The sequence below is a fragment of the Oncorhynchus mykiss genome, chromosome 23, assembly GCF_013265735.2.
Source record: "Oncorhynchus mykiss isolate Arlee chromosome 23, USDA_OmykA_1.1, whole genome shotgun sequence".
Classification (NCBI taxonomy): Eukaryota; Metazoa; Chordata; class Actinopteri; order Salmoniformes; family Salmonidae; genus Oncorhynchus; species Oncorhynchus mykiss.
The window spans coordinates 5681450-5695023 of NC_048587.1; the positions used below are offsets into that span (position 1 = coordinate 5681450).

The 13574-nt window shown below is 46.1% G+C and overlaps 1 protein-coding gene across 6 annotated transcripts in view; it reads right to left on the reverse strand.

The window, feature by feature from the left end:
• Positions 1–13574, reverse strand: part of LOC110514830 (dedicator of cytokinesis protein 1) — a 538819-nt gene that overhangs the window by 221122 nt on the left and 304123 nt on the right. For all 6 annotated transcript variants that reach the window (XM_036960808.1, XM_036960809.1, XM_036960806.1 and 3 more), the window contains one exon: positions 2092–2193. In XM_036960808.1, coding sequence (XP_036816703.1) covers positions 2092–2193 — 102 coding nt within the window. The remainder of the gene's footprint in view (positions 1–2091; positions 2194–13574) is intronic.

Here is a 13574-nt window from a genome sequence, read left to right on the forward strand (position 1 = left end):
GGGGGTACCGGTACAGAGTCAACGTGGAGGCTATATATAGGGGGTACCGGCACAGAGTCAATGTGGAGGCTATATACAGGGGGTACCGGTACAGAGTCAACGTGGAGGCTATATACAGGGGGTACTGGTACAGAGTCAATGTGGAGGCTATATACAGGGGGTACCGGTACAGAGTCAACGTGGAGGCTATATACAGGGGGTACCAGCACAGAGTCAATGTGGAGGCTATATACAGGGGGTACCAGTACAGAGTCAATGTGGAAGCTATATACAGGGGGTACCAGTACAGAGTCAATGTGGAGGCTATATACAGGGGGTACCGGCACAGAGTCAATGTGGAGGCTATATACAGGGGGTACCGGTACAGAGTCAATGTGGAGGCTATATACAGGAGGTACCAGTACAGAGTCAATGTGGAGGCTATATACAGGAGGTACCAGTACAGAGTCAATGTGGAGGCTATATACAGGGGGTACCAGTACAGAGTCAATGTGGAGGCTATATACAGGGGGTACCGGTACAGAGTCAATGTGGAGGCTATATACAGGGGGTACTGGTACAAAGTCAATGTGGAGGCTGTATACAGGGGGTACCGGTACAGAGTAAATGTGGAGGCTATATACAGGGGGTACTGGTACAGAGTCAATGTGGAGGCTATATACAGGGGGTACCGGTACAGAGTCAATGTGGAGGCTATATACAGGGGGTACTGGTGCAGAGTCAATGTGGAGGCCATATACAGGGACCTCTGGAAGTCTCTATGTGGGTGCCACAGGGTTCAATTATTGGACCGACTCTCTTCTCTGTATACATCAATGATGTCGCTCTTGCTGCTGGTGATTCTCTGATCCACCTCTACGCAGACGACACCATTCTGTATACTTCTGGCCCTTCTTTGGACACTGTGTTAACTAACCTCCAGACGAGCTTCAATGCCATACAACTCTCCTTCCGTGGCCTCCAACTGCTCTTCAATACAAGTAAAACTAAATGCATGCTCTTCAACCGAAGAGAGAGTTTGTTCCTCGTGAAGACCTGGGATGGGTCCCTCAGGGATAGAGTTTGATCCTCATGAAGACCTGGGATGGGTCCCTCAGGTAGATAGTTTGTTCCTGATGAAGACAAGGGATGAAACCCTCAGGGAGAGAGTTTGTTCCTAAAGAAGTCCTGGGATGAGTCCCTCAGGGAGAGAGTTTGTTCCTCATGAAGACCTGGGATGGGTCCCTCAGGGAGAGAGTTTGTTCCTAAAGAAGTCCTGGGATGAGTCCCTCAGGGAGAGAGTTTGTTCCTAAAGAAGTCCTGGGATGAGTCCCTCAGGGATAGAGTTTTTTCCTGTTGAAGACCTGAGATGGGTCCCTCAGGGAGAGAGTTTGATCCTCATGAAGACCTGGGATGGGTCCCTCAGGTAGATAGTTTGTTCCTGATGAAGACAAGGGATGAAACCCTCAGGGAGAGAGTTTGTTCCTAAAGAAGTCCTGGGATGAGTCCCTCAGGGAGAGAGTTTGTTCCTCATGAAGACCTGGGATGAGTCCCTCAGGGAGAGAGTTTGTTCCTGATGAAGACCTGGGATGAGTCCCTCAGGGAGAGAGTTTGTTCCTAAAGAAGTCCTGGGATGAGTCCCTCAGGGAGAGAGTTTGTTCCTCATGAAGACCTGGGATGAGTCCCTCAGGGAGAGAGTTTGTTCCTGATGAAGACCTGGGATGAGTCCCTCAGGGAGAGAGTTTGTTCCTAAAGAAGTCCTGGGATGAGTCCCTCAGGGAGAGAGTTTGTTCCTCATGAAGACCTGGGATGAGTCCCTCAGGGAGAGAGTTTGTTCCTCATGAAGTCCTGGGATGAGTCCCTCAGGGAGAGAGTTTGTTCCTCGTGAAGACCTGGGATGAGTCCCTCAGGGAGAGAGTTTGTTCCTAAAGAAGTCCTGGGATGAGTCCCTCAGGGAGAGAGTTTGTTCCTCATGAAGACCTGGGATGAGTCCCTCAGGGAGAGAGTTTGTTCCTGATGAAGACCTGGGATGAGTCCCTCAGGGAGAGAGACAGTGCCGTCTGATTTGGCTAACTGACGAGGTATAGTCAGGAAGTGAGGCGTGGAACTCACCACGACGTCGGTCCTCATCTTGCCGAAGGTGTTGATCAGGTGAGTGTAGTGGTAGTCGTCCATTTGTCTCAGAGTAGCGGTCATGCTGGCCACGAAGCTGCCCTGAGAGAGGGGGGGGGAGAGAGAGGGGGGGGGGGGAGAGAGAGGGGGGGGGGGGAGAGAGAGGGGGGGGGGGGGAGAGAGGGGGGGGGGGGGGAGAGAGAGGGGGGGGGGGGAGATATGGAGAGAGGAGAGAAAGAGAGAGGGGGAGATATGGAGAGAGAGAGAGAGAGAGAGAGAGAGAGAAGGGTAGAGCGAGAGAGAGAGAGAGACGGAGATGGTGAGGGGGAGAGGGAGAGAGATGGGGAGGGGGAGAGAGAGAGGGGGGGGAGGGGGAGATATGGAGAGAGATGAGAGAAAGAGAAAGAGAGAGGGGTAGGGGAGATATGGAAAGAGAGGCGAGAAAGGGGGAGGGGAGATATGGAGAGAGAGGCGAGAAAGGGGGAGGGGAGATATGGAGAGAGAGAGAGAGAGAGGAAAACATTCAATACACAATACAAAACATATAGTTCATACTGTAATTGGTGTCCAGTAAAAGCAATGGCTCAATGATTGTTGTTTGTCTTGAGGAGCAGCAGGAGCAGATGGAGAGGAGGAAAATGAGCTCAATTATCAAGTCAGAGTCGAAGCTGGGCTCGCTAATAACCCTGTTGAGCTGAGACTGGGAGGCAGGGAGAGAGTCCCAGCCAGAAGCAGCAGGACTGGAACAGGTCCTATAGCCAGGCTGGGCTGAGACAGAGAGAGAGGCCCAGCCAGAAGCCTGAGCTGAGACAGGGAGAGAGGCCCAGCCAGAAGCCTGAGCTGAGACAGGGAGAGAGGCCCAGCTAGAAGCCTGAACTGAGACAGGGAGAGAGGCCCAGCTAGAAGCCTGAACTGAGACAGGGAGAGAGGCCCAGCTAGAAGCCTGAACTGAGACAGGGAGAGAGGCCCAGCTAGAAGCCTGAACTGAGACAGGGAGAGAGGCCCAGCCAGAAGCCTGAACTGAGACAGGGAGAGAGGCCCAGCCAGAAGCCTGAACTGAGACAGGGAGAGAGGCCCAGCTAGAAGCCTGAGCTGAGACAGGGAGAGAGGCCCAGCCAGAAGCCTGAGCTGAGACAGGGAGAAAGGCCTAACTAGAAGCCTGAGCTGAGACAGGGAGAGAGGCCCAGCCAGAAGCCTGAACTGAGACAGGGAGAGAGGCCCAGCCAGAAGCCTGAACTGAGACAGGGAGAGAGGCCCAGCCAGAAGCCTGAGCTGAGACAGGGAGAGAGGCCCAGCCAGTCTCAGACATTGAAGGATAACTGGGCTGAGAGGAGAGTTAGAGGAGAGTGTTTGAGACGTTGGCACAGTGAGATATAACTGATTGGTGTTGAAGTGTTCGGGGGAGGGTCAAGAGAGAGAGAAATGGATTGGAGAAAGTGGAGTGAAAAATGAACATCTCTCTCTGTCGGTCGACGCGGTGAGAGGTGTGTTTCTACAGAAACCATTAAGGATTCAACGTAACGGAAGAGGACTTATCAAATAGACGAGGAAATACTAGACAAAAGAGGAAGGGAGGGATGAAGAGTGATTCTGTTATAGAGACTACAAGAGGGAAGGGTTATAGAGGGAAGGGTTATAGAGGGAAGGGTTATAGAGGGAAGGGTTATAGAGACTACAAGAAGGAAAGGGTTATAGAGGGAAGGGTTATAGAGACTACAAGAGGGAATGGTTATAGAGACTACAAGAGGGAAGGGTTATAGAGACTACAAGAGGGAATGGTTATAGAGACTACAAGAGGGAAGGGTTATAGAGACTACAAGAGGGAATGGTTATAGAGGCTACAAGAGGGAAGGGTTATAGAGACTACAAGAGGGAAGGGTTATAGAGACTACAAGAGGGAAGGGTTATAGAGACTACAAGAGGGAAGGGTTATAGAGGGAAGTGTTATAGAGACTACAAGAGGGAAGGGCTATAGAGACTACAAGAGGGAAGGGCTATAGAGACTAAAAGAGGGAAGGGTTATAGAGGGAAGGGTTATAGAGACTACAAGAGGGAATGGTTATAGGGACTACAAGAGGGAAGGGTTATAGAGACTACAAGAGGGAATGGTTATAGAGGCTACAAGAGGGAAGGGTTATAGAGACTACAAGAGGGAATGGTTATAGAGACTACAAGAGGGAAGGGTTATAGAGACTACAAGAGGGAATGGTTATAGAGGCTACAAGAGGGAAGGGTTATAGAGACTACAAGAGGGAAGGGTTATAGAGACTACAAGAGGGAAGGGTTATAGAGACTACAAGAGGGAAGGGCTATAGAGGGAAGTGTTATAGAGACTACAAGAGGGAAGGGCTATAGAGACTACAAGAGGGAAGGGCTATAGAGACTACAAGAGGGAAGGGTTATAGAGGCAAGTGTTATAGAGACTACAAGAGGGAAGGGCTATAGAGACTACAAGAGGGAAGGGCTATAGAGACTAGTAGAGGGAAGGGTTATAGAGACTACAAGAGGGAAGGGTTATAGAGACTACAAGAGGGAAGGGTTATAGAGACTAGAAGAGGGAAGGGTTATAGAGACTACAATAGGGAAGGGTTATAGAGACTAGTAGAGGGAAGGGCTATAGAGACAACACGAGTGAAGGGCTATAGAGACAACAAGAGTGAAGGGTTCTAGAGACTACAAGAGGGAAGGGCTATAGAGACTAGTAGAGGGAATGGTTATAGAGACTAGAAGAGGGAAGGGTTATATAGACTACAATAGGGAAGGGTTATAGAGACTAGAAGAGGGAAGGGTTATAGAGACTACAAGAGGGAAGGGTTATAGAGACTAGAAGAGGGAAGGGTTATAGAGACTACATGAGGGACTGCTATGTGTTAGATTGGAGCAGGATGGTCATAGGACAACAACAGGGAGAGGAAAAGTAAAACATGGACATGAAATGGACTGTAATTTCTACGATCTTGGTAAAAAACAGGCTGTTTTCTAGAGACCAATTATTAGTTTAACTACACTAGGGGGACTGACAGCACACTGTACCCAAGCAGAGTCTGGATCTACAGTCTGAACCACGGTGTTCATCAAGAACTACTTTATTATCAGTTTAACTACACTAGGAGACTGACAGCACACTGTACCCCAAGCAGAGTCTGGATATTAGGCCTGGATCTACAGTCTGATCCACGGTGTTCATCAAGAACTACTGTATTATCAGTCCATTAGTTTTGATTGGCTGTATCAACTACCTGACCTGATCTACAACTACACAACTGTAAACCAATACCTAGAAAACAACTATAGAGACTAGTAGAGGGAAGGGTTATAGATCTACAACTACACAACTGTAAACCAATACCCAGAAAACAACTATAGAGACTAGTATAGGGAAGGGTTATAGATCTACAACTACACAACTGTGAACCAATACCCAGAAAACAACTATAGAGACTAGTAGAGGGAAGGGCTATAGAGACTAGTAGAGGGAAGGGTTATAGATCTACAACTACACAACTGTAAACCAATACCCAGTAGAGGGAAGGGTTATAGAGACTAGTATAGGGAAGGGTTATAGAGACTAGTATAGGGAAGGGTTATAGATCTACAACTACACAACTGTAAACCAATACCCAGAAAACAACTATAGAGACTAGAATAGGGAAGGGTTATAGAGACTAGTATAGGGAAGGGTTATAGATCTACAACTACACAACTGTGAACCAATACCCAGAAAACAACTATAGAGACTAGTAGAGGGAAGGGCAATAGAGACTAGTATAGGGAAGGGTTATAGAGACTAGTATAGGGAAGGGCTATAGAGACTAGTATAGGGAAGGGTTATAGAGACTAGTATAGGGAAGGGCTATAGAGACTAGTATAGGGAAGGGTTATAGAGACTAGTATAGGGAAGGGCTATAGAGACTAGTATAGGGAAGGGTTATAGAGACTAGTATAGGGAAGGGCTATAGAGACTAGTAGAGGGAAGGGTTATAGATCTACAACTACACAACTGTAAACCAATACCTAGAAAACAACTATAGAGACTAGTAGAGGGAAGGGTTATAGATCTACAACTACACAACTGTAAACCAATACCTAGAAAACAACTATAGAGACTAGTAGAGGGAAGGGCTATAGAGACTAGTAGAGGGAAGGGTTATAGATCTACAACTACACAACTGTAAACCAATACCCAGTAGAGGGAAGGGTTATAGAGACTAGTATAGGGAAGGGTTATAGAGACTAGTATAGGGAAGGGTTATAGATCTACAACTACACAACTGTAAACCAATACCCAGTAGAGGGAAGGGCTATAGAGACTAGTAGAGGGAAGGGTTATAGATCTACAACTACACAACTGTAAACCAATACCCAGTAGAGGGAAGGGTTATAGATCTACAACTATACAACTGTAAACCAATACCTAGAAAACAACTATAGAGACTAGTATAGGGAAGGGTTATAGATCTACAACTATACAACTGTAAACCAATACCTAGAAAACAACTATAGAGACTAGTATAGGGAAGGGTTATAGATCTACAACTATACAACTGTAAACCAATACCTAGAAAACAACTATAGAGACTAGTAGAGGGAAGGGCTATAGAGACTAGTATAGGGAAGGGTTATAGATCTACAACTACACAACTGTAAACCAATACCCAGTAGAGGGAAGGGTTATAGATCTACAACTACACAACTGTAAACCAATACCTAGAAAACAACTTCCAATAATCAAGAGACATTTGGGAAATTCTAGAAGTGTTTTTTCTTAGAGAGGTCCCCCCTACCCCTTGTATAAATGCTGACATCTCAAATACAGCTTGAACGAAGAGAATTGAATTAAAGGTAAACCTGAATCTACACAATGTGCATGAGAACACATTAGCCATGATAACGTGTTGAGGTGTGGATAGGCCTTCAGACAGACACGACGTTACAGCAGGAACGAAGCCCTACCTCAGAGACACGGTCCATCACCAGTCAACATCTAACCACTTAGTAGAGGGCAGAATCAGCACATTTCACCTTTCTGGTGACACAAATCAAATCAAATCAAATGTATTTATATAGCCCTTCTTACATCAGCTGATATCTCAAAGTGCTGTACAGAAACCCAGCCTAAAACCCCAAGCAGCAAGCAATGCAGGTGTAGAAGCACGGTGGCTAGGAAAAACTCCCTAGAAAGACCAAAACCTAGGAAGAAACCTAGAGAGGAACCAGGCTATGTGGGGTGGCCAGACCTCTTCTAGCTGTGCCGGGTGGAGATTATAAACCTAGAGAGGAGCCAGGCTCTGAGGGGTGGCCAGTCCTCTTCTGGCTGTGCCCGGGTGGAGATTAGAAACCTAGAGAGGAACCAGGCTCTGAGGGGTGGGCCAGTCCTCTTCTGGCTGTGCCCGGGTGGAGATTATAAACCTAGAGAGGAACCAGGCTATGTGGGGTGGCCAGTCCTCTTCTGGCTGTGCCGGGTGGAGATTAGAAACCTAGAGAGGAACCAGGCTATGAGGGGTGGCCAGTCCTCTTCTGACTGTGCCGGGTGGAGATTAGAAACCTAGAGAGGAACCAGGCTATGAGGGGTGGCCAGTCCTCTTCTGACTGTGCCGGGTGGAGATTAGAAACCTAGAGAGGAACCAGGCTATGAGGGGTGGCCAGTCCTCTTCTGGCTGTGCCGGGTGGAGATTATAAACCTAGAGAGGAACCAGGCTATGTGGGGTGGCCAGTCCTCTTCTGGCTGTGCCGGGTGGAGATTATAAACCTAGAGAGGAACCAGGCTATGAGGGGTGGCCAGTCCTCTTCTGGCTGTGCCGGGTGGAGATTAGAAACCTAGAGAGGAACCAGGCTATGAGGGGTGGCCAGTCCTCTTCTGGCTGTGCCGGGTGGAGATTAGAAACCTAGAGAGGAACCAGGCTATGTGGGGTGGCCAGTCCTCTTCTGGCTGTGCCGGGTGGAGATTATAACAGAACATGGCCAAGTACATCCTTGATAAATATATTCTTCTTCGTTTGATTTTTTTTTTTTATACATGGACTAGGAAATGGCACCCTACTTCCCTATGTAGTGCACTACTTTTGACCAGAACCCTATGTAGTGCACTACTTTTGACCAGAACCCTATGTAGTGCACTACTTTAGACCAGAACCCTATGTAGTGCACTACTTTTGACCAGAACCCTATGTAGTGCACTACTTTTGACCAGAACCCTATGTAAGTGCACTACTTTTGACCAGAACCCTATGTAGTGCACTACTATTGACCAGAACCCTATGTAGTGCACTACTTTTGACCAGAACCCTATGTAAGTGCACTACTTTTGACCAGAACCCTATGTAGTGCACCGTGTAGGGAATAGGGTGCCATCTGGGACACAACCCCAGGATATTAATATTCAGAGATCATAACAGTCAAGGGAGACATTTTTTATTTAATTATTTTTTTAAATTTGATTTAACTAAGCAAGTCAGTTAAGAACACATTCTTATTTTCAATGACGGTCTAGCAGGGAACAGTGGGGTTAACTGTCTTGTTCAGTGGGCAGAACAGACAGATTTGTACCTTGTCAGCTCGAGGGGATTCGATCATGCAACCTTTCGGTTACTAGTCCAACGCACTACCCACTAGGCTACCAGCCTCTAACCACTAGGCTACCAGCCTCTAACCACTAGGCTACCTGCCTCTACCCACTAGGCTACCAGCCTCTAACCACTAGGCTACCTGCCTCTAACCACTAGGCTACCAGCCTCTAACCACTAGGCTACCTGCCTCTAACAACTAGGCTACCTGCCTCTAACCACTAGGCTACCAGCCTCTAACCACTAGGCTACCTGCCTCTAACCACTAGGCTACCTGCCTCTAACCACTAGGCTACCTGCCTCTAACCACTAGGCTACCTGCCTCTAACCACCAGGCTACCTGCCTCTAACCACTAGGCTACCTGCCTCTAACCACTAGGCTACCTGCCTCTAACCACTAGGCTACCTGCCTCTAACCACTAGGCTACTTGCCTCTAACCACTAGGCTCACTGCCTCTAACCACTAGGCTCCCTGCCTCTAACCACTAGGCTCCCTGCCTCTAACCACTAGGTTCCCTGCCTCTAACCACTAGGCTACTTGCCACCCCCCTATTTTCACAAGCCTGGAGAGATAACACGTTTTATACCGGTGAGAGGTACCTTCCCTGGTCTCCCGTCACTACAGCCTGAGAACGGAGACCAATTAGACTAGGCTTGATTAGAAAGGAGTCTGAACGGATGCTTCTTATTCCCTTCCTTCCTTTCCTAACCGCTGAACAAAGGATCCCATTACTTGATAGCAGGGGCAGATTAAGGAAGAGAGAGGGGAGTAGAGAGGGAAAAAACAGGAGGAGGAAACGAAAGAGGGAACTCAGTAAAATAGTAATGGCCCAGCTGCCTCTCTTTCTAAATTGCTGTGCTACAACAGAACAGTGTAGAATAGATTATTCCCCATGGGAATAGAGCAGATTATAGAGCAGATTACTCTAGCACAGACTAGATTATTCCCCATGGGAATAGAGCAGATTACTCTAGCACAGACTAGATTATGCCCCATGGGAATAGAGCAGATTACTCTAGCAGAGACTAGATTATTCCCCATGGGAATAGAGCAGATTACTCTAGCACAGACTAGATTATTCCCCATGTGAATAGAGCAGATTACTCTAGCACAGACTAGATTATTCCCCATGGGAATAGAGCAGATTACTCTAGCACAGCCTAGATTATTCCTCAAGGAAATAAAGTAGATTAATCTAGCAGACTAAATCAGATTATTCTCCAAAGTAATAAAACAGATTAATCTAGGACAGATTAGAGATGATTCCCCAAAGTAATAAAACAGATTAATCTAGCACAGATTAGAGATGATTCCCCAAAGTAATAAAACAGATTAATCTAGGACAGATTAGAGATGATTCCCCAAGGTAATAAAACAGATTAATCTAGCACAGATTAGAGATGATTCCCCAAAGTAATAAAACAGATTAATCTAGGACAGATTAGAGATGATTCCCCAAGGTACTAAAACAGATTAATCTAGCACAGATTAGAGATGATTCCCCAAGGTAATAAAACAGATTAATCTAGCACAGATTAGAGATGATTCCCCAAGGTAATAAAACAGATTAATCTAGCACAGATTAGAGATGATTCCCCAAGGTACTAAAACAGATTCATCCCTCATGAATATGCTGGCGGACAGATTTGAATGATCCTTAAAAAGGGCCAATCTGCAGTTGCTACATCCATACATCATTTAATGATACATCCCATTGATGGTTGAATAATATCATTTATGAATCCCTCATGAGTTTAGTTCAACTGTCACACTCCATCAGAACCCCAAAATATCAGCTTGTTTTTAACTGCAATATTTGTAAACATGGTAAACAAAACACTGTATAGAGTCAAAACATAAAACGATGATTAGGTTTGTCAAGTCGTTGCATCCATAATCGTCGTCTGTGAATTTGAGAGTGTTTCTCCGTGTCCCTCCCTTAGCTGTTTAAAAAAAAAACAAGACAGAGGCAGGTACGTTGTTAATGTTTAAACTACGGATTGCCCCTTCGTTCCAAAACAATGTAATTGCTGCTTTAGCCACTGGGGGCTGGTAATGGGAGGGAAAAATACATGATGGCAAATTAAATGGGAGTTGATTTTTTTTGCGTCAAAAATTGCACCCTATTCCCTATATAGTGCACTACTATAGACCAGATGGCACCCTATTCCCTATAAAGTGCACTACTATAGACCAGAGCCCATAGGGAGCCATTGGGGAAGAAGCCATATCCTCTACTCTCCACATCTCTCTGTTGATATGTTCCAGTGCAGGGTAATGTGTGTATAACACTTCCTCGCCGAAAAGGGAGCAAGACCTCTGAACAACAATTAGTCAACAATTACATGTAAAAATGATTTGAGAACACAGCGTACCTGTTTTTCTAGGTAAACAAGACATCGATGGGGCACTAATGGAAAAGTTAAAGTCCGGAGTCTAGAGGTGTTGACTTGTACATTTTTGTCAGGGATTTGATGAGTACATCTTTTATACAGTCTCCATCCTCCGTGTGTGTTTTAACTCCTCTAGACTGTCTCCAGTGAGACCTAAAGAGGGTGCCCACACAGGCTCACGTACGCTAGGGGTTGACCCCGTTTGGTCGAAAGGCTGTTGGTCGACCCAATTTTCTTTAGTCCAGCAGTAGAAAATATTTATAGATAGATATCTGTTATGGCACACGAGACACCTGTCTGATTCAAGCCTGTCTCAGTGGACTAATCCATTATAGAGGCCTGTCTCAGTGGACTAATCCATTGTAGAAGCCTGTCTCAGTGGACTAATCCATTATAGAGGCCTGTCTCAGTGGACTAATCCATTATAGACACCTGTCTCAGTTGACTAATCCATTGTGGAGGCCTGTCTCAGTGGACTAATCCATTATAGAGGTCTGTCTCAGTGGACTAATCCATTGTGGAGGCCTGTCTCAGTGGACTAATCCATTGTGGAGGCCTGTCTCAGTGGACTAATCCATTATAGAGGTCTGTCTCAGTGGACTAATCCATTGTGGAGGCCTGTCTCAGTGGACTAATCCATTATAGAGGTCTGTCTCAGTGGACTAATCCATTGTGGAGGCCTGTCTCAGTGGACTAATCCATTATAGAGGCCTGTCTCAGTGGACTAATCCATTGTGGAGGTCTGTCTCAGTGGACTAATCCATTATAGAGACCTGTCTCAGTGGACTAATCCATTGTGGAGGCCTGTCTCAGTGGACTAATCCATTATAGAGGCCTGTCTCAGTGGACTAATCCATTGTGGAGGTCTGTCTCAGTGGACTAATCCATTATAGAGGTCTGTCTCAGTGGACTAATCCATTGTGGAGGCCTGTCTCAGTGGACTAATCCATTATAGAGGCCTGTCTCAGTGGACTAATCCATTGTGGAGGTCTGTCTCAGTGGACTAATCCATTATAGAGGCCTGTCTCAGTGGACTAATCCATTGTGGAGGCCTGTCTCAGTGGACTAATCCATTGTGGAGGCCTGTCTCAGTTGACTAATCCATTGTGGAGGCCTGTCTCAGTGGACTAATCCATTATAGAGGTCTGTCTCAGTGGACTAATCCATTATAGAGGCCTGTCTCAGTGGACTAATCCATTGTGGAGGTCTGTCTCAGTGGACTAATCCATTGTGGAGGTCTGTCTCAGTGGACTAATCCATTGTGGAGGCCTGTCTCAGTGGACTAATCCATTATAGAGGCCTGTCTCAGTGGACTAATCCATTGTGGAGGCCTGTCTCAGTGGACTAATCCATTATAGAGGCCTGTCTCAGTGGACTAATCCATTGTGGAAGTCTGTCTCAGTGGACTAATCCATTATAGAGGCCTGTCTCAGTGGACTAATCCATTGTGGAGGCCTGTCTCAGTGGACTAATCCATTATAGAGGCCTGTCTCAGTGGACTAATCCATTGTGGAGGTCTGTCTCAGTGGACTAATCCATTATAGAGGCCTGTCTCAGTGGACTAATCCATTGTGGAGGCCTGTCTCAGTGGACTAATCCATTATGGAGGCTGCGGGGGTGGCACACCAGTATCACCAGTAGTACATTGACCGTTAATTACCATCATTTCTAATCTACAATGTTTGATTGGTTACTGTAATTTCTGTTAACACACTCAATATATAATTATTACAGTCTTCCGTTGTTGGAGTGGACGTGTTGTTTGCAGAGCGCACAACCTACTGTAGGCTACAACGTTTTGGTTTATGTCCTATTTACGTGTTGTCAATATATTCATTGATTTGCAGGCCTATAAATGGAGGCCTATAAATGGAGGCCTATAAATGGAGGCCTATAAATGGAGGCCTATAAATTGAGGCCTATAAATTGAGGCCTATAAATTGAGGCCTATAAATGGAGGCCTATAAATTGAGGCCTATAAATGGAGGCCTATAAATAGAGGCCTATAAATGGAGGCCTATAAATGGAGGCCTATAAATGGAGGCCTATAAATTGAGGCCTATAAATGGAGGCCTAAAAATGGAGGCCTAAAAATGGAGGCCTATAAATGGAGGCCTATAAACGGAGGCCTATAAATGGAGGCCTATAAACGGAGGCCTATAAATAGAGGCCTATAAATGGAGGCCTATAAATGGAGGCCTATAAATGGAGGCCTGTAAATGAAGGCCTGTAATTGAAGACCTATAAATGTGTCCATCTGGGGATCTGATACTGTTTCTGATTGTCTTAACTCAACATCACCGTGGAACAAAGTCAATTGTTCTTTGCCACAAACAGCTAAGTAAACAAGTCTGTTTTTATACATCCGTTGAGAATGACAATAGTTCCTCAGCGTGGCTTGTTGGAAACATCTTTCCCCCTCCCTTTCAACAACCACTCAGCATGAAAGGAGAATGTTACGCTCTGATCCGGAGGAAACGTCATAAAATAGGCCTACCTGATTACTTCTTAACCCTTGAGCAAATA